General features: G+C 41.0%; 1 protein-coding gene and 1 non-coding gene across 2 annotated transcripts in view; one reads left to right on the forward strand and one right to left on the reverse strand.

The window, feature by feature from the left end:
* Positions 1-3296, forward strand: part of LOC144651251 (microfibril-associated glycoprotein 4-like) — an 11980-nt gene extending 8684 nt beyond the window's left edge. The window contains exons 5-6 of the mRNA XM_078511185.1: positions 1072-1452; positions 2342-3296. Coding sequence (XP_078367311.1) covers positions 1072-1452; positions 2342-2607 — 647 coding nt within the window. The 3' untranslated portion in view covers positions 2608-3296. The remainder of the gene's footprint in view (positions 1-1071; positions 1453-2341) is intronic.
* Positions 3297-4277: 981 nt separating this feature from the next.
* Positions 4278-4415, reverse strand: LOC144652769 (U4 spliceosomal RNA). The gene has a single exon (XR_013570623.1). It is a non-coding gene; the product is annotated as a U4 spliceosomal RNA (small nuclear RNA).
* Positions 4416-22742: the final 18327 nt, after the last annotated feature.

Below are 22742 nucleotides of genomic sequence, written 5' to 3' on the forward strand. Positions count from 1 at the left end.
TACAAATACCGTTGGCGGACATAACTGCACGTGCAAGGAAAGATTTTATGGCAACGGAAGCTCGTGTTCACTAAACTTACTTTACTTCAGTGTAAAACGGTTTGTCTTGTTTATCCCTTGTTATCCCGGGGGGGGGGGGGTACTCCCATATATGGGCTATATAGGTATGTGCCGCCCGATAGGGTATGGTTTTTGAGGTTCTCAGTCCTTAAATAGGGTATCTTTTTTGCTCCTTTTGGCAATGTGTTCCCAGTGTGATCCTTAGATAGGGTACCTAAATTCTGTCAGCTAAAAAAAACGCCCAGCTAAACGTTAAAAGGCATCCGTTCAAGTGTTAGTAAAGCGATTTTGATTTTATAAAGATTTGTGTTTTGCTGTGCGCGGTTAGCCGTTATTTGCGTCGTCACGGAACGTTTCTTCTTCCCTTGAATAGGGTGTCATTTTTCAGTTTTGGGCCTTAAAAAGGGTATCAATTTTCGCTTTCTTTATCCTTAAATGGGGTCAGGGTTTAAGAACCTGGGCGGCACACCCCTATCGGAAATTTATGGGAGTACCCCCCCTGGGCTTGTTATTCAGTGTAGATATCGATGAATGCAGCAATTGCAGTCTTCAAAGCGATGTGAATGCAAACAAAAGAACGAATTCGGCGATGAAAAGTCATGAAAAGTCAAGCTTAGAACGGGGCAGCTTCCGGCTGGTCTTCTAGGATACGAGTTTGTTTTCTGGTAACCGAAGACCAGTGGATTTCTGTATTCAGTTTTTTGCAACCGATTAGAGCGCGTGAAAGACACTGTTCACTGGTTTGGTATACAGTCAACTCTTTCTTAGACGGACACCGTCGAGACCGGCTCCAACTGTCCAACTTAGAGAGATGGCCGTCTTATTGGGAGTAAAATAACAGCAAAGTGACTGAAAAACTGCAGGGACGGGACCAACACAAGGTGTCCGTCTTACAGAGGTGCCCGTCTTATAGAGGTATCCGTTAAGAAAGACTTGACTGTATACCACTCAATGACGCGCCATTTTTTAATTTCCAGCATGCTTTTCTTGATCGTTTATTTTCTCCTACAGCTTTGAAGAACTGTGCTGACATCTACAAATCTGGTGAAAAAAGAGACGGTGTGTACACAATCAAACCTGACAATTTGTCTGCCTTTGATGTGTTTTGTGACCAAACAACAGCCGGTGGGGGGTGGACAGTTTTTCAGAAGAGGCAGGACGGTTCGGTAGATTTCTTTTTATATTGGAACAACTACAAAAATGGCTTCGGTGATCTAAGCGGAGAGTTTTGGCTTGGGAATGAAAAGATCCACCGCCTGACCTCACATGAAAACAACACATTGCGCGTGGACATGGCTGACTTTGAAGGGAATACTGCTTATGCCGAGTACGACAAGTTTGGTGTTACGAGTGAGAATGACAAATACAAGCTGATCCTCGGCAGTTACTCAGGTATGAAGCTTTTCCTTCATGTCGCACTGCTAAACCCGTGCACTTCTGAAGGTGGAATACGAACGGGAAATAACTTTCAAGAAATCTTCGTACGCAGGGAACAGAACCTTCTTTGGTTATTATTGGGTTAGGGTGGCTTGGAACCCCATGAACAGATCAATTCCAACATTGCATGAACATTGCTTAAAACGTTTATTGTGCAAAACAGCCCTTTTCGTGCAGCTTTGATTTATAAGTTATCAGTCATAAGATATATAAATGAAAAGTGTGTTCTGTCACTACACTCTTTTTATATACAAGAACGTCTAATTTTCGTCCGAGGCTGAACGTTCTTAACTTTTTCGAAGATTTGATTTAACAACAAAGTGGTATTGCAGTAAAGTCATTCCTAACCGAAATGTAGATGTTCACGTCACTTATTAGTGATGACAATATTAGTTTCAGGTCAGGATTCATTTACAACAAAGCGGAAAACTAAAATTCGTTTTTAACCAAAATTCAACCTTGGCAAGGTTCTTAGGATGTTCTTAAATTTTGGTCTGTTTTAGCCTCGACATTCTTATAAAAAAGGTTCTTATATATAAAAAAAGAGTGTATTACCTTTGGCCATACATGTAATATTGACACTGGCAGTATCTTGTTAAACTTGTTTACTGATGATGTTAATGCACGTGAGCTAAAAACAGTCCAACATATCAAACAGAATGGTATAAATTATAAAAAACAATATTGTTTTAGAGTAAGGATCTTTTCTTTACTGCATAGAAATAATATTCTAGCCTGTGTACAGTCGCCCACTTTCCTCAAGAAAAATCCTGAGGATTACGGACGGCGGAACACAGGCTAATTAAACATGTTTGGTCATTTCTTGATTTTTAAAATGTCTCAGGAAATGCTGGTGACTCTCTGTCCTGGCATCGCGGTCAACCATTTTCCACGCGGGATCAGGACAATGATAACTCTGCAGGCAACAACTGTGCCAGTAAGTGGCACGGAGCCTGGTGGTACAACAAGTGTCACCAGTCCAACCTGAATGGAATCTATCGTCACAGGAATCCCTCCCCCTTAGCTGATGGTGTGAACTGGTTTCACTGGAAGGGACACAAGTACTCCCTGAAGAGGACTGAGATGAAAATAAGACCAGTGGATTTCTGAACGAACGTATTCAGTTTCATGTTTTCGTTTGGAAATTGTTAATAGATAACAACGAGTTTAAAATAAATTGTAGAAGTCATGTCACGTTTCTGTAAGAACAACGTCTGTTTTTGTAGAAAACAGGTTAAATTGATAGGTAATTACATTCTTGAAGTAGTTTCCCGGCTTAAATAAATCAAATGACCATCAGATGTACCCAGTGTAAATACGTTTTAATCAGAATAGTCAACTAAATCTACTTTTAGTATGACATTCGGCATCTTTCTGAGAAATGTTTAAAGGACGAAAAAAGTGTATTATATAATACTTTCTTGTTAACCCGGACCCTTCTGTAAAAAAACAACAACATTTTTTTCTTTTTTAACAGCACGAAGGGCTCTAATGATCTATGTAGATTAGATTTGAATCAGTAGCCGAATGCTGTTGTTAATTCATTGTTATACAATAACTGAAAATGATACTCGCGCTGATTGGTAAAAAGCTATTTGCTGTTTATATATAAAGGTATTATATCGTGCATTTATATCGTTCATCGGCGCAATGTTGGATGAACACTCGAAAACCTGTAATCACCAGCTGTTTCCTGCCGTGGTCTCTAACATCACGCGCAGTTTATTGAGCCATTGTATTGCTTAATTATAAAACACCCTGGTGAATGTTTATACTGTGTATGTTTATTTCTGTTTTTGATTTGTTCCTCAACGTTGAATAAATGCATTGTAATTGTACTTAAAGTGATTTTGCTGTGATTTTGCCCGAAAGGGGTGCCTTTTTCAGGCTTCAGGTATATAAAAGGGTAGGGATTTCACAAGTTTAGGTATATGAAAGGGTAGAAAAATCTTTCATTTAGGTTTTTACAAGGGCCTTTAATTAAAATATTTCGAACAGATGCAATTTATAGCCGCTGTATTATTTTAATTTATAAAGCGCTACATAAAAATGATAAGAAAACGTCGTGTTCTATGTCTATGCCAAGTCTTTCAGGTATATAAAAGAAGAACCTTTTTTCAGTCGAAGGAATACGTAAGGGGTACATTTTCTTTTAAAATGGTATAAAAAATCGTAAAGGGTTAAAGTTCGGGGCAGAGCCTCCCCGTATAAAATGGGCTCCTTATAAAACTTTTTTGAGTGCCTCCCCCGAGCTGCACAGTTTTCAAATGCATTGGGTGGTAGCTGTTCCCGTCCATCCATCCATCCATCCATCCATCCATCCATCCATACATACATACATACATACATACATACATACATACATACATACATACATACATACATACATACATACATACATACATACATACATACATACATACATACATACATACATACATACATACATACATACATACATACATACATACATACATACATACATACATACATACATACATACATACATACATACATACATACATACATACATACATACATACATACATACATACATACACCCTACTCAGGAAATGCTTCGATTTTGCGTTAACATTGAGAAGGGCTTAAAACTCCTCATGTTAACTGAATCGGACTTCTCAAGAGATGAGTTATAACAATGATAAAATAGTTTCATCCAAGAATTGTACCCTAAATGCTGACCTGAGTGCATTAACCATACCCTATTGCAGACTCAAAAACTATACCAGTTTTTTCTTTTCTTGTTTTTTTTAGTAGGGCCTTGTACAGGCCTTCAAAAATTGCAAAGCCGACTGTATTTCAAGTCGTCTTGCGGGGTATTGGGAAAAGTTTTCAATCAGCAATAACCGCGCCTCGGATGAACCTCACTGGCTACGGTAATGCCACTGCGCAAAGCTGACTCAGTGTGGCACGGATAGAACCTTTGTCAAAGACTTCGTTTCCTTCCATGTGGGATGAACAAGCATTTCAACCCTCACTCTTGATCAATGCGCATGTCTACACCAATTGTACCTTTCTTTTGTTGCATCGTATTTTATCCTTCATTGAAAACATTGACCCAATTTATAACTTACAACGGTGAGTAAATCGCCGTAGCGAATTTAATTATAAATAGCTGTTTTTTTTTTTTTTTTGAGCGATAGCCTTTTGTCGGAACAAAATTTTAGCCCGTTGAATTCTCCATTTTAGCCCGCAAAATACGCCACAATGCCCGATGAAATTATAATGTAGAGCCGTTCACTACCTATCGTTTGATTTCACGATTAGTTTTCTTCCCTTTCCTCCCACCCTATGTGGACTAAAGTTTCATTTCCGGTTTAGTTTTTCTTTCATTTGGTTCTTGTATTGAAAATAAACTTTATTTCCCAAAGAAATGTTTTGGTGGTTGTCTTGTGTTTTGGTTAGTTTCTCTAGCGAGAATTTTGTGTGCGTACAACAATACTGCATGATAAAACTCTGCAAACATGATGATATAAACCATGGCAGCTCTACACAGTCGTTCAAAAAAAAAAAAATCCATGTCTTTTGCATCTTTATTTTCCATCTTAGGAAATGTGTGTGTTTTAGCGTTTTGTGCTTGTATTTTAGGATTCGAATACATTCCTAATTCTCCATCGTGACTGTTTTTGAGTTGATGGGTTAACGCCGTTCAATGTTGCTTGTCGTTAATTCAGGCCCGGGAATGGTGGATAACGATTGTGTTATTAAGAGGGTCCTGAAGGGGGGAGGGGGGGGGGGTACCAAATTCCATTTCCCAGCCCAAATTTTGCCCAAATCCCATTTCCCAGCCTATGTTTTGTCCAAATCCCATTCCTAGTAGTACAATTCTCAGTGTATGGAAAACCGGACTGGAGCGTAATATATTTGTTGTTTTGATTGTCCTAAATGTGGTCCACTCCCTGAACTCTCCCTTTGGTGAACCCAGGTACAGGCGTCGTGGAGCGAGTCCAGAAATATTGACCTGCATGCGCATTCTCAGAAATCTGTCAGCCCCACCCCCCTCCCCCCTCCCCCCAAAAAAGGGGAAAAGCTGAAGAAACCAAACCATAATCGACAGCACCTTTGGAAACGCCCACACAGATGTTAAATTTAAAAATTTAGTACTTGTGGGTTTAATACCTATTCATTATGGAGATTCATTACCGTGGAGACAGAAAGAAACCGGCTGGGTTGGTGTTCGTGGGGGGCTGCTGTGGGACCGGGATGGATGGCGCAGTTTTCTGGCCGGCCTCAGGAGTCCTCATGGGCCCGATGAGGATAAGTAAGTAAGTAGGTAAGTATTACGGCTTTAGACAAAGGTTATGACAATTTTTGTTGTAGATGTCGCGCTTATTTGTTGCGTAGTTGAATTTTTCATTTTAGCAAACTATTTTTACCCAAGCGCACACGTTGCATGTAAGAAACGCCACACATCTCTGTGGTTTTCATTGGTTTGTTTTAAGCATGCACATGCAAGTTATCCTAGACTGTCCCTTCTCGCACCTGGGTCGCAGAAGGAATAGTTCAGGGAATGGACTATCCAAAATCATGTCCTGCTAGTTATATTATCACCAATACTGTTGAGAACATCACTTTTCATTTGTTCGTTTGTCTTGTAGAAGATGATAGAAATTTTCAGTAGCTCTAACTAAAGCTATCAAGTTTTTATCCCTTACTTACCACTACCCTGCAAAACTTACTATCACTTCTTTTAAATATTCCATTTGTGCCCATGCTCAGTCATAGCAGTTCCGCTGAGTAACTTAATCCTTTACCGGCGAAAATTGATCGACGCTTGATGGGCACTTGTGCAGTGTTTTAACTGTGTAGAATCACCAGAAACTCGATGGAAAACAAACAGTAAATTTAATGTGCTCGTCCGTTACAGAGCCATTTCACGCACTAGATCACACTACACTTTGCATACATAATCGAGAGCCTTATATCTAAGGACAACAATAACATACTCGCGATTGGCTCACACACTCTCTAGAGAATCCACGCACGCACGTTCGACCGCTCGACACTACATTCTCTCCTTTTCTTAGAAGTCCTAAGCAAACATTCTAAACATAGTCTCTAAGCTCTGTTTTATGACTTAGATCACAAAACATAGTCCTGGAAACGCGCAGGTTTCCTGACAACTCTTGAGGACCTCCGACCTGGAACTACCACACTGTCCTGGTTCGTTGCTGACGACGCTTGTACCATTTCATTTCCCGGAAGACTTTCAGGTCCTGCTTGAACTGGACTTGGCGATTCGACTGGACTCCCTCCAGAAAACTCTGAAGACGGTACGGTACCACCTGGGTCATTGTACCTCTTTACAAAAGCCGTGTTACGCTTAAATTCTTCGCCAGCCTCGTTTCGGACCGTAACTTCGCTTCCTGTTTTCTCAACGACTTTGAAAGGACTCGGACGAAAGTTGGTAGATAGCTTGTTCGACTTTTCCCCTTTCAGCAAAACCTCATCTCCGACACGAACAGACTTGGGCGTGGCACCCCTTCTAGCATCTGCATAAGCTTTGCCCTTCAACTTGTTCGACCAGTCACGATCACGAACCTCTTCTCTTAGGACCTGGACAGTCTCTCTCCTTAATTCCGGCAACTTTGACCTCATCTCTCGACCGAACATAAGGAAATATGGCGTGGCGCCTGTAGTTGTCTGCGGAGTGGATCTGTACGCCGCCAACCAGGTAACCAACTCGGTTCGCCAATTCTTTCCTTCTAAATTAGCAATCTGAAGGCTCTTGAGTAAGGAACGATTCTGACGCTCGACTTCGCCGTTGGCTTGAGGCCACAGAGGCGTCGTCTTCCGGTGTTCAACACCCTGGGTATGCAGGAACGACTCAAATTCCGCGGAAACGAACTGGGGACCATTGTCGGTTCTCAAAGAGAACGGTACACCAAATCTGGCAAACATAGGGGAAATTGCTTCGATAATCTTGCTGCTTGTAGTAGACCTCAAAATGGCAACCTCCACAAATCTGCTGAAATAATCAACCACCACAAGGATGCTCTCTCCTGTGGGCAGGGGTCCTAACAGGTCTGCACTGCAATCTTGCCAAGGAGCATTCGGAGGCAAAACACGAGACATAGGTTCGGGTGGGTCGCAACCTGAAGTCACCTGACAACCATGGCAAGTCCTGCACACTTTCTCAACATCTTTGTCCATCTCCGACCACCAAACCTTACTGCGGAGCCGATACTTTGTCTTCACGATACCTTGATGTCCCTCGTGTGCTAACTTCACCACCTTGTCTCGCAGAACTCTTGGAACCACTATCCTTGTGCCACGAAGTAAAAGTTTGCCATAGGTACACAGTTCGTCCTTGACGTGCGCATACGAAGTAAGTGTACACCGTTCCCAGTTCCCAGACCTCACACAGTTCTTCACTTGGCACAATTCCTCATCATTGTAAGATGCCTCTTCAATTTCTTTCGGCGTTAACGCTACAGGCACACAACTCTCCACCACAGCTCTGACAAAGTCGTACTCCTCTCCACGATCCACCTGCTCAACAGAGTTTAGCCGGGAAAGGGCATCAGCGATATTTGTCTTCCCAGGCCGGTACACCACTTTAAAATCGTACCCTTGTAACCGCAAAACCCATCTCTCAATTCGTGCGCATGGCTTTGACGTACGCGAATAAATGCGTTCCAAGGGCTTGTGATCCGTTTCTAGCTCAAAACTCAGCCCAGATTCGTACATGTTGAAACGCTCGCACGCCCAGACCAGAGCTAATGCGCCTTTCCACGTCAGTTAAGCTCCTCGACGCATACGAGACAACTCTCCACGTCTCTCCATGCTGCTGGGTTAGAACGGCTCCTAGACCCACGGGTGACGCGTCTGCCACGATCCTGGTTCTACAGTTGGTTTTGAAGTAGGCAAGTGTCTCTGCCTGCGTGATTAATCACTTTAGCTCCTCGAAAGCCATCTGCTGTTCTTCGCCCCAGTTGAAGGCTACGCCCTTTCTTGTCAACACTTGGATGGGCTTGGCAACAGATGCCACATCTGGCATGAATTTGGCGGAGTACTGAACCAAACCCATGAATAAGCGTACTTCAGTAGCATCTTTAGGGGTTCTTGCATCTCTTATGGCAGCAACCTTCTCCTCACTTGGAATAATGCCATCACTGGTCAGTTCGTGACCAAAGAACGTGAGTTTCGATAATCGAAACTGGCACTTGTCTCCATTCATCGTCAGCCCCACTTCACTCAATCTGTCCAACACTGCAAAAAGACATCGGTCATGTTCGTCTACATCCTTGCCATGAATAATAAGATCATCGGCAATGTTCGCAACTCCAGCGCAACCCCTCAACACATCTCTGACAATTTGCTGATATTTCTCCGGCGCCGAGGTCACCCCAAACATCAGCCGCTTATAACGATACAAGCCTCGGTGTGTGACAAAAGTAGTGATGTGTCGACTTTCCTCGCTGAGTAGAATCTGATGGAAACCCCACTTGAGGTCAATTTTGCTGAACACAGTACTTCCGTTCAAGTCATGCAAAAGTTCCTCCACGGTAGGAATTGGGTGTCTTTCGCGGATGATTGCTTCATTCGCACGACGCATGTCTACACACACCCTTACGTCTCCATCGCCCTTGGGAACTACCACCAAAGGTGATATCCATCCTGACGGACCCTCTGGTACTTCCTCAATAATGTCACGTTCCAAAAGCTCGTCGAGCTTCTTGTCAACTTTCTCGCGCAAACCGAACGGTATTCTTCGTACATGCTGGGCCACAGGCTTCACAGACTCATCAATATGGAGTTTAAGCTCATAATCTCTCAAAAGACCAACACCAGTAACAGGTCCTTGTATCTCTCTCGGATATCACTCTCCAGTTGTCCACTAGTAACACTGTTTGCTTGTGAGGGTCCAACGCGCAGAAGACTGAGTAATTCAGCAGTTTCACGACCCAGTAGCGTTCGACCGTTTCCCTTAACTACAACGAAGTCAGTCCTACAACGGACGTTGCTTCCAGCCAACATCACATCTGCAGTGAAACTTCCAAGAGTAGGTAATGGTTCCGTACCACGGTAAGCAAAGAGTTCCTTGGCTGCTTTGCGAGACTCGCATTTAATTTCTTTCAGTTTCAACAAATCCCAGGTCTGCTGGCCCATCACGTTACAAGTAGCTCCAGAATCAATGAGAACATCAGGCACATTCACGCCTCCGACGACCAGCGTCACCAAACCACCAATTTGTTTCTCACGACCCGAAGGCTGTCCCACTGAAAATGCAAATTCGAGGCTATGCTGAACAAATCCAGGAGGTTCTGCACCTTGATTTCCACCAGCCACAAGGTTTGTTTCTCGCGTTCCTTTACGACCACGTCTACCTCCACCAGCACCTCTGTTTCCACCGCCTCTTCTGCCTCCACCAGTGGCACCTCTCCTGTCCGGAACCTTTGCCCTGAATCCTGAATCGCCACCGCTGCGCTGTTGTGCTTGGCGACATTTAACTTTGAAGTGTCCAATACCGCCGCACTTTCTACAAGCTCGGCCACGAGCCGGGCACTTCTTGTCTCCACTGAAATGTCCTTCTTGACCGCAACTAAAGCAATTCTTTCCTTTCCGACCATCCGACTTGCCACCCAGTGCATTTACTTGGTCATTCTTTTGAACATTTCCTTAGTCATTTGCTTGACTGTTCATTTGGCCCGCACTGAACTGTTTCAACTGTCGATCGACCGCTTCTTGCGACCTTGCAATCCTTAACAAATCATCCAATGTTAGCGCTCCCTCCTTTTCCAGGAACTTTCGACGCATATGGTTTGAATAACACTTGTCAATTACTTGATCACGGATGTAGTCGTCCTCGCCAGCACCAAACTCACAACTAATCGCCCCTTGACGAAGCCTACACACAAACTGATCAACAGTTTATCCGCTTTCCTGTGCAATTTGTCGAAACAAATGTCTCTCGAAAGGCACGTTCGTTTTCGGAGCGAAATAATCATCAAGTACCTTGACTGTCGCTGCAAAACCGCTCGCTTGTTCACCGGCCAGTGTGAAATAAATTTCTTGGACGTCCATTCCCGCGACATGTAAGAACAGAGCTCGTTTCTGTGCGTCCTCCGTAACACCTTTTCCCGTCACGTAAAGATCAAAGGCTCTTTTCCACCTCTTCCATCGCTGGTTTAAATTCTGTGGCTCCACTTTTGGATTAAACGGCTCCAAACAACCGACATCTAAAACGACCGATCGCGAAGTGCTTCTCGCGCTTTCCGCGCTTCCCGATGTGCTCGAAGTTGAACCGCCGCTTGCCGTTTCTGTCTCGCCTCCCGGCATCACTGAGACAAATACTCCTCGAAATCCTCGACGAAATTTCCAAACTTTCCTCGTCACCAATGTAGAATCACCAGAAACTCGATGGAAAACAAACAGTAAATTTAATGTGCTCGTCCGTTACAGAGCCATTTCACGCACTAGATCACACTACACTTTGCATACATAATCGAGAGCCTTATATCTAAGGACAACAATAACATACTCGCGATTGGCTCACACACTCTCTAGAGAATCCACGCACGCACGTTCGACCGCTCGACACTGCAAACTGTCTATGCCGGACTTTAAGAATATTATAGGGCGCAAAATATGCAGGTTTAGTCATTTACTGACATGCTTCCCATTCCCATTTTTTGTTTCCGAATCCCAGTCCCAGTGACCTAAATCCAATTTTCCCAGTGAAAATAAACACAAATCCCAGTTCCCATTTTACCCCTTCAGGACCCTCTATTAACCATGTGCTTGTAGGCAGTGCTGGAGTGTGAGTAAAATTCACATAAATATAAAGCGCGCTCATCTAAACAGGGTCGGCCAGGGGGGGGGGGGGGGGGAGAATTGCTCAATTGATTTGAATTATACGCTGACATGACACGGGTAAAAACTTAATACGGAAAAGTAAAACGTGCTCATGGCACGGCCCGACAAGGAAAACTTGTCAAGGAATTACCAAGTCTATGACCTCGGAAAACTTGTTCATCGTTACTCAAATTAAAATTGTCACTGAATACTATTCGACGAAAACTTGAGTGTTTGTGTGTAATCACCAGTAACTTTATGCAGTTGCCTGCTGTTTAAAGGAGCTACGTCACGGACAACATATTTTGAAAAAAATTGGCAAATGTTTTCAAATTCTTCATTCGTTACCGTCCGTGTTAATCATTGTCAGTCGAAACCAACCTTGGCTATTTTTGGGCTTTTTTCTCCTCTGTTGGTGTTTTTTTCAACATAAGAAAACTATTATTTTGAGGTTTTCTTCAATTTAAAAGTAAGAAGAAAAATGACGAAATACCGTGCCATAGCTCCGTTAAAAGTCAACTCGTCGCCATGACTGTTATCAGCAACTCGATCCCAGCCTCTGTAAATGTAAATGTAATTTATTTACCCACGTGACACGGAAGAGCTCGGGAGCTCGTAAAGACGTGTACGTGCATCCAAGATCGAAATGGAATTTGGAGTGTTGGTTTTTGTGGAGGGAGGAAAACCGGAGAACCCGGAGAAAAACCCTCGGAGCAAGAACGAGAACCAACAACAAACTCAACCCACGTATGGCACCGGGCCGGAATCGAACCCCGGCCACATTGGTGGGAGGCGAGTGCTCTCACCACTGCGCCACCCCTGGTCCCCCCACCCCCCCCCCCCAAAAAAAAAGCCTCTCTCTCCTTTTCCTCCCTTGTTCCCTCAACAATGAGTAAAAGGAAAGAATTTCTGGGATCGGGGTTGTATTATTAGAAGGCAAAGGAAAGAAACGAAATATTTATTATCCTATTTTTTTCTTTTCCTGAATTTATTGTAGCATCTGCTATAAAATATGTTTATCCTTCTTTTACATGTCTTACATGGAGTGTTTGTTGTCGACAACTAAGTCGGGCCAGCGAGAGCTTGGGAACTAACATTCACTACGCATGCTCAAACAACTGACCACTGACAACGTGAAATTTCTTTGAAGTAATCTATACTGACTCGAAAAACTGTCGAAAAATCGCCAGCAATTTCGGGGATCCGGTAGAAAATTGTTTATAAATTTAAAATCGTTCCTTGCAGTGTCTCAATGTAGCGTCAGACTGGCATTTTCGAACCTCGATCTCCATAAGTACTCTTCAACTTCAACAATGTAATAACAATCGCCGCAAAATGTAATAATAACGCAAAATGTAATAAAGTTGTTAACGCAAAATGTAATAAATTTTTTAACGCATTATGTAATAACGCAAAATGTAATAACTCTTGTTATTTTTTTCCAAGAGGGCACGGTAACGAATCCTGCAATCTGATTGGTTATTAGCGCGGGCAAGATTCTCCTATCTCTGCCCACGGGCCACGGTAACGCTTTCGTGAGTTTCATTTCGCGGCGAGACGAACGAACCCATATGACAGTTTTGCTCTCCAAAATGATTTAAATCAATGTAGTTGCTCACCAACCGTTGTAAATTTGAAAGGGAAAATTAGCAGTGCAATTAAAGGCCTTGAAGTTCTCCAAAAGGCGAGTATTTATTCTCTTTAGTGACAAAATGAAGTTATAGTTTTATGGCCGTGGTTTGCCGATCGTTGTTTGTGCATTCGCACTGATTTTCACGCCATTGCGGTTAGCTGCAAGTCGCCGGTTTACAGACTCGATTTATCCTTTCAAACACCTTGCTTCTCTGCTACTTTTCTCCAAAACCGAATACTGCTTATCGCCATTCAAGAAAATGAGATGCTTTATTAAATCAAAGTGCCCGTTGGGCTGTCTCGTGTTTCAGATCAGTAAAGTAGCACCCGTTGCTAACAATCATATAAGCTCAGAAAAACCATCTCCGGATTCTACAATATTAATTCTCAAATTTCATTCTCAAGCATTTGCAACAGCCTGTGCTATACGAGCATCGCACCATGTGCCCTTTCTACACATTCTACTCAAATAGTCAAACCAAGACTGCCCTTCCAAAAACTCAACAAAATCTTCGCAATGATTTCTAAGGTATTCAACAACTACAAAACGCACTATCTAAAACGCACTACGATTTGCTACTTTCATACTTAATTACTTACTTCCCTATTCGCCATCGGCGCTCAGGGCAGCAAATGACTTGCTACCGAGTCAAATATCTGATGACTAACACTTCGAAAAACGAAAACAGTCTCCATTTCCACCACAATCATAGACTGCAGCTAGTCGTATCTTTTGCGAACGCATGTAACGCACTCGGTCTTTGTATAACAGGCCCGTAGGGAGGGGGTGCGATGGGTGCGTTCGCACCCCCCCCCCCCACGAGCCTTGGAAGTCCGCTCATTGTGAAAAAAAAAATATATATATATATATATTAAAATAAATAAATAAATGAATAAATAAATAAATAAATAAATAAATAAATAAAGGGAAATGGTATTTCTGTACTTCGACTATTTACATTCAATATGGTCCTTTGGGTTGAAGATCCACCATTTGAAGATTCGTGTGGTATATTTTAGACCAAATTGTGTGATTATAGGTTAAATTCAACGATACATTCTACCTAATGTCCTTCATAGTCGAACCATTCGAAGTGCCATTCCCAGGCGCTACCAAAAGAGAGGAGACTGGGTACTTGTTGGGCTCGGAAACACCCAAGGACAATACTAAAAGATCAACAAACCGACTCTGACTGATTTATGTAATAACCATTTTGACACTAAAATGAAGAGACCTATCTTTTTCCTGTTTTCCTTCTATGTGCTGCTGTCATTTTTAGCTAAATAAATTGTAAACTACGTTTTTGAGGTTCTGTTTCGAAAAATGTGATTTGAATTTAAAAATGTACTAGAATTATTGTCGTCGTTTTCTTCACTTTTACCTGCCTTTTCTCCTAACAAACTGTCTTCAAAACGCACGAAATGCCTATTTTTTCAAAATTTCCTGGGAGAGGATACCCCCAGACCCCTCCCCCCTACATTAACGCGCCTGCGGCGCTCAAGATTTCGTGCCACAGTCGCTCATACACACCTCCCATGAAAAATCCTGGTTACGGGCCTGTATAATATCTTAGTACGACAGCGAGAGGTCTGGCGCCAATGTAAAACTGTGAGTGGGACTGGGGAGAGACGCTAAAAGTTTTTTCTCGCCTCGCAGGCTCACAACGTTCGGCGCATTGCGCCTTTCAACGACTTAAGAGAACAAACGACTGTTTTGCAGTCTACCACAATCACAAGGAACAAGACCAACTGCACGTAACCTATTTCTAAGTTGTGAAAACGAAGTACAATCATAACATTCCCTGTTATTCACCGTCATGTTTTCACCGAAATTAACAATAGGCCATAGGACCAGGAATCTTTCCAATACACCACACATAAATAACATTTTATAATATACAGAAAATTTTTTATCATAACTAAATTTCCAAAACCTATATGCATTATTCCAGAATGAAGAAAATATAAAACTTCTATATTTTCCCCCTTCCCATCACCCACCACTCGCGCTTCGCGCTCGCTCAAAATCCCTGCCTCTTTCCAAAACTCTCCAAAATCCGCGCGGCCTTGGAAAAGCCTGTGAAGGAGGCAGACGCATTCTGATTAGGTTAGAATGGGTCATCTTTCATCAGCCCCTTGAAATTGCCTGGAGGGGGGAAGGGATATGGGACGGAGATAATGTAATCTCTGGTTTTTCTTTCTACGTCATCTGCCACTTGACATTAATTGCTCAGATAAGGCAGGAATGATGGCGAAGAGGGATTTTAACTACATACGTAATACGCATTTTGCATGGGTCTTACTCGATAATGAATCCTCACTTAGACAACAAAACAAAATAGAACCGGGCAATAAGAAATGACTAGTACAAGATATAAACGAAAGAGACAAGTTATATTTTACGAGTTTTTAGTATTAGAAAGAAAACAGACATTTGCTTAGATGATATCGGGAACAGGAATTTTGTTTACCTTAGCGTAATACGCATTTTTTCATTTTGTATGAACCATTTAACTCAACAAGAAATCCTCTCTTAGACCACAGAGCAAAATAGAACCAGACAATTAGAAAGGGCTTGTACAAGATATAAGTTAAAGAGACAAGTTATATTTTATGCGGTTTAGTGTAAGAAAGGAAACAGACATCAAAGCGGTGTAAATAAGCAAGCAGCCTTTGACCTTACTGGCGGCAAAGTATCGTATTCGTATATCGGTTGTCACGCAAAAAAGGAAATAACGCTACTAGGCACGTCTATAAAGCCACAGGGCTTCTTGTTTGTGTCTTTCTTTAATACTGCGACGAGTTGACCTTTAGCATGTGTCTTAGTGAATGGGGGAATTCAGGGAATTTTGAACTGTTTTCCAAAATGGTTTAGTGTAATACTCGAATTGAACACACGCAAGGAAAAAAATGTCCAAGGGATCTACAAGTTGTTTTTTAACTAGTTTAATCAGCGCAAATTTCAACTTGCACCAGCTAGTAAAGGCACACATCTGGTTCGACTATTACGGTCTATTACATCTTTGAAATCCGAATCTAAAAGATTGGAACGACAAAAAAAGTTTTTTTTTTCTGACATATTGTCGACATACCTACAGTTCTGTATTATTCTGTAAGGAGCAATCCTGTTTAAGAACAAAGCCGAAGATGAGATACCACATCAATATTTCTGTTTGCGTGATAACTTCACTTAATATTCTCCTTTTGACACATTATTTGACATATCTGAAAACTGCTCTGACGTCAACAACCCTTTACCCTAACACGCGCCAAAATGGTTTTCTTGTAACGCAAACAGAAATTTGACAACAGCTTTATCTTCTAATTCATACTTTAACAATACCCACCGCAAATATAATATCAAAACACAAACCTACCGTAAAGATAAATTCATTTTCCATGTAAAAAACTACCTATTTAAGCAACATATGTGAGATAAAATCTCCTTATCAGATTTGGCGGTATTACTAAAGATAGTACTTCATGTAATATATTACATTATACACATACCTCATAATGCAAACATTTACACTATATGTCTCACACGCGTAAATAAGCACTTTAAAACTCGACAAGAGAAAACGCGCAATACGAAGAACAGCATCCCGGTGCATCTTATCAGCAAAATGTATCTATGTAAATATGGCTATTTCTTACCTTGTTTCCTTGCTACTTTATCACTTCGTTACCTTACGAGAGGTCTTACACAAAGCACTATTGTGAGCTACCAAGTCTACTCGGATAATCTCGTGTTACGTCACGGTCACGTCGTTCACGACGTGACCGCGACGTAACACGAGACAAAAACAGTCAAATTAATTCTCGCAATATTGTGCCGTCACTGTGCAGGCGACCAAACTACACATTTCAGCTTCATTCAGTTTCACTTTCGCATACTTTTTGTCAAAACAGAATACTGTGGGAATCAACACAGAGGTTTTTGACTCGTTAAATACAAATGTAAATAGCTAAGTGCTTTCCAGTCCGAAAAGTAAGTTTAATTAACTAAAGAACTCACAAGCCGAAATGGAGTTAAAAGTGTTTCGCAACTCGCTGATTGCTCTGTTCTACATTGCTTTTCTATTATTTCAGATGCTCTTTTTCTTTTTTTTTTTTTCAGATGAAATTTTCCTTGAGTACTGTTCATTGTAGTGAATTTATTTTGTTTGGCAGTAAGCTCTTATAGCAAACAGATCATTATTTACTCTTGCCGTAGCTTATGGCGATCGACTCAACATTGGATGCGCGCGTATATAAATACAAACACATTTGGCAAGAAAGTCTTTGTAGGTTTTTTAGGTGTTTTTTAATCAAACACATTAAAGTAAGAAAAAAATAAATAAGTTATTTACCGGCTTAGGGTCGGTTCGTATAGTGAAAAACTGTGACCTCGGCCTTGAAAATGCTGCCCGAGGCCGCAGGCCGAGAAGAGCATTTTCTCCCAGCCGGCAAATAACATATATTTACGCCGCAAAATGTAATAATCGCCGCAAAATGCAATACTAACGCAAAATGTAATAACAATCGCCGCAAAATGTAATAATAACGCAAAATGTAATAAAGTTGTTTACGAAAAATGTAATAACTTTTTAACGCAAAATGTAATAACTCTAAAATTATATTTATGTCGAAATCGTTTTGCCAAGCTCAGATACATTAACGTTTTGTTGGTTTTACGCGAGTTTATGATTATAAATGAACATGCAACTGCTTTGCTTTAATAAAGCGCCGGGGAAACTTTACTTTCCTCCTCGACAAGATAGGTCAAAAGTAAAGTAATTCTGGTTTGAAATGAGACAGATCTTGACCATTTGACCGAAACAAAATGGGATTTTAACTGCTTACCGGCATGGTCCAAAATTTTTATGAAGAAATTGACTGTTTTCACTGTAAAATTATTCAAGGGGTAAGGACGAAAAAGTAAGTTTCCAGTGGGTGTAATAAGTCTAACGCTGAAAACGTTGAAATCAATGGGTGTTTGTAAGTGGTCTTTATTTAACAGGATAAGGAATCAAAGCTAAAGCGCTTTGGGCTCGTGTGTACTTCGTAATTACATTGTTAAAAATTATATAAAATTATAAAACCTTGAATGTTGACGTTGTTTACAGCGTTTCTTTTATTTTCCAAATTTACTGCACAGAGCATAGGACATAGTATTGCAAAACTGTCCAATTACAACACATAAAGGTTCCTGGTATTTGTGATCCTATTTACTGTTCATTTTCATGTTGTTGTTTAGTTTCTACGACGAGTAAGTATTAATTGAAAAGGATAGGTGCCGGCGAAGGAGATTAAGAACTGCGAACAATAATTATCTAATGCGATAATATATTAAACATAGGCACGCCTTGAATCGGATGCTAAAAGGCTATAGTTTTTGCCTATTGTTTTAAAACAATGATAGGTTGTTTGCTACTTATTGCCAAAACATACCCAGCCTATTAACAGGCAAGAGTCAAGGATCCATCTCCTCCGCTATTCCTCCCTGACTTCTACGAGGTAAATTCTAGAAAGAAATAGGTCTGGGAGTGGCAGTTTTCATTTGGTTCTTAGAAACTTGACCGCCGACCGATTAGCTCAGTGGTAGAGCGCCGGACTGTCGTGCGGGAGGTCTCGGGTTCGACTCCCAGACCGGACCAACACTCAGGGTCTTAAAATAACTGAGGAGAATGTGCTGCCTTTGTAATTACATCTGCAAATGGTTAGACATTCTAGTCTTCTCGGATAAGGACGATAAACCGTAGGCCCCGTCTCCTGCATCTTCAGTGTTATAATCAGCAGGGGACGTTAAAGAACCCACACACTCATCGCAAAGAGTAGGGCATGAAGTTCCCGGTGTTGTGGTCTGTTCTATTCCATTGGTTGGGTGGTGGGGTGAGATCATACACATGGACGGATAGCGGCTGCCATAGGCGCCTTATATGCTGATGTCCGGTCTCATCCCATAGATTCGAATTGTGAAGCGCATTGATCACGAGCTTTGTAAATGCGCTATATAAGCACCCAAATCATCATCAACTTACACGAGGTAAATTATTGAGTGCAATTCAATGTAGTAATGAGACAGCCATGTTATTTTAGCGTTATTACATTTTGCGTTATTACATTATGCGTTAGAAAATATATTACATTTTGCGTTAAAAAGTTATTACATTTTGTGTTAACAACTTTATTACATTTCGCGTCAATCTTATTACATTTTGCGGCGATTGAAGTGCCCAACAGCAAGCGGCGAAGACGCGTCTCCTCCCCAAGCCACTCGCGGCTGCGCCGCTCGTTGTCGCGTCTTCGCCGCTTGCTGTTGGGCACTTTTAAAAAAGCCCAACAATACCGCCAGCTACGCAGGCTATACATTTTGCGGCGATTATTACATTTTGCGGCGTAACAACGACAAATTGTCCGAAATATTGACAAATCTTTCTCGACTTTAAAAACGGCCATTAATTCAAATGACAACTACTGACAAATGGACAAACTGATCGCTGACATTTTTAATTTCCCATCCAGATACCATTTCCTGTTTACTGGCAGTGGATGAAAATATCATCAGAAGCTGAAGAAATCTGCAGAGGAAGATATAGAGGAGAAACAACCCGTGTCGGTTTACAATAACCATCCCAAAGTTACCTAATAACATCCATTTTGTTTCGAACCTCCGACATGTCCGACCACCATTTTCGAACCGTACGTGTGCGGAACTCATTTGAAGAAGGAAGTTAAATCTAATTTTATCACTGAAAAATATTTGTTAAATAAATGACGACAAAAGGGTCATTCAAATCTTGTATCTCACTTTTTCAAAAACTCAGTTTGTTGTAAGCATTTTTACTAGTAATTATAAAATGAATTACGTAAGCTCCTTGAGACAGCATTAACGCTGCATGCCGGTGAGACGAATTTCAACAAATTCGCATTAATTTCAAGGAGCTATCCCGCTCAACTATTACTTTCTAGCAGTTTTGGAACTCCGGAGAACCCAAGGGAAAAACGGGAAAAGGAGTTCACGTCTCGTCCTCAATATGCTCTTGCCTCTAATAAGGGCCTTCCCTTGAGCTACTAAATTTTGGAGAGTATCCTTCAGCCCGGCCCCTGTTGCATAAAGCAACTTAAGATTACGTGGGAATTTCTACCATTCCTTGTGTTCCTGAAGGTCTTCTTGCACCCTATTGTGGACAAAACTTCAAAAAGTGGATTGAAGTGTATAGGAAACACAATGTTGGTGCGAGAAACTCCTTAGAAACACAGAGAATTGTTCAACATGGCACGAGCCCTACGGGAATCAAACCCATGTCCTCTCAGGTACCGGTTACCAACTGAGCAACGAGAGACTCGTGGTGAGCTGGGCCATTTGCTAGGTTGATATGTTACACGCGTCCTGCATGCATACAGCTAGGATCAACAATGTTGAAATCATCAAGTGTGTAGTAAATGATAATTTTAAGATGGTAAAATTTTAAGCTCGGTGATAAATAATGAAGATGAATTGTTCAACCTGACACGGGCATGTCTTATCCAGTTTAGTTCTGGACCTACCTTGGCAAGCCAAAGATGCTTCTCCTAGTCGATCATAGAATAAACCTTAACCGATGGTAACAGTATGTTATCCACAGTGCCAAATGCCATGAATCGTGTCAGGTATTTATAAAAAAGTTTGAATCCTCTCGAACCCGATTTCATGCGAAGATAAAGGTATTTTTCTAAAGCTATTTCATTGAGGCCAACGTGATCAATCAACCGACCGTCCGTCGCTTTCAATACATTTAGTTCGAAACTCCAGCAACCACAATGTAACCGCCACTTGCGAACCATAGAGAACTAGCTAGATTTGAAGATAAGAAGGACGTTTCACTCTCAAGGTGCTAAAAGACAAGCAAACAACTGAAAAAATCAAGTTATCATTTAACGTAATCGAATACAGTTGAATCTCAATAACTTGAACCCTCAATAACTCAAACTCCCGATATCTCGAACCTTTTTCGATTTCCCTTGAAGGGTCGAGTTACATGTATCGGGATTCATCTGTAATCTACAGAACGCTCCCTTTTAACATGTTATTTACACAGGCAAAGTTCCATATTTAGACACTGTTAATATTCCTGTAAACAAACAGCATTTTGAATTTTCGAAAACTCTGGTGATCGTGTTTTTGATTGGCACAAGCTTTTATGACCATAAGGGTAGCTTGCCACATTTTTCGATTTTCAGTGGTATTTATTTATATTTTTTATGACAGCAATGTACCCTGGGAGAAGCACCTCCTTGTGATCACTGAGGTAGGTCCAGAGCTGAACTGGATGGAAGTGTTTGCTACACGGTCGCAAATAATAAGGCATTCAATGCTATCTCAAGGACCGTAGTTAATGCCGTTCATTCATTCATTCATTTATTTATAATTGGATTGCTTACAACACTGAGCGAGTTTTTGAAAAAGTGAGATGCAAGATTTTCCTTTTCATAGACCAGGTGACTCTTATGACGTCATTTCTTCAACAAATATTTTTCAGTGATAAAATTAGATTTCACTTTCTCCTTCGAATGAGTTCCGCACACGTACGGTTCGAAAATGGCGGTCGGAGGTTTGAAAAAAAATGTATGTTATTAGGTAACTTTGTGATGGGTATTATATTATAAACGAACACGGTTTGCTTCTCTGTTTTGCATACGTCTCTGATTTCTTGAGCTTGTGACGGCATTTTTAATTAAATTAAAATTAAAATTAATTTTTTTTTATCCATTTTAAATTATTTTTTTTATCCATTGGACTATAGGAAATGGTTTCTGGATGGGAAATTAAAAATGTCAGCGATCAGTTTGTCCATTTGTCAGTAGTTGTCATTTAAAATATTGGCTGATCTTAAAGTCGAAAAGATTTGTCAACATTTCGGACAATTTGTCAGTTATCATAAATCCTTATCTATCAGACTATCTTCTTGAAAACTGACAGGAACATTCTTACAAAATGGAAGGAAGTTAACTCTGGGAGACAGGTTTAAGCTGGCTAAAAGAACCAAAAACCCGGCGTTTAAGTGTCGACTTGTTTCGCTCGGTATTAAATCGCGTATACACAAAAAACAGGTAAATACTTTTAAAGAGACCAAACATTATTTACCAAGAATATTTAACATTGTTTACTCAGCCTATGAAAGAGAAGCACTTTGAATTTAATTTAATATTTTAAGTTCCGCACGAGAAAACTATACACATTTGTTTCCCATAATTAACTTAATCTTGACGTAAATGAAAACATTAAGAAAAGTTGGAAAGTACTCAGAGAGGTCGAAACACCAGTTTGATGCCACATTGAGCCCACAGGGAACAATTTTGAATTTGCGATACTGTTTTTTCCCGGATCCCCGGAATTGCGGGTGATTTACCTGACGTTTCGTGGCTTGCTAGTAAAAGCTAGTCCTAGGAGATTTGAACCAAGGTAGGTTGAAAGACAAAACAAGTGATTTCTTTAACGACTTCTTAAAATTATATAGCTAGTTATAAACTGTTCACAACTCCTAACACTGATCTGAGTACGATTAAGAACACCGAGCATAAGTGATAGGCGTAAAGTTGGTCTCCCCGTCATAGCTTAAGTAAGCGAAGGCCAAGAGTAAATTAAAAAGAAAAACAGATTGTATAGGTTAGCAAGTGTAAAAACTCAGTCCTCGGACATTTATGTTTCCTTTTTGTGTGAAAGGAGTGGGAGGGGATAGGAGGGTTATTAACGGTTCCTTGAGGCTTGCTTATATCATGAGTTGTTTGTATTTCACTAAACCGAATTAGTTTAGAATGGAAGTTGTTTT

The sequence above is a fragment of the Oculina patagonica genome, chromosome 4, assembly GCF_052425735.1.
Source record: "Oculina patagonica isolate OP01 chromosome 4, crgOcupat, whole genome shotgun sequence".
NCBI lineage: Eukaryota > Metazoa > Cnidaria > Anthozoa > Scleractinia > Oculinidae > Oculina > Oculina patagonica.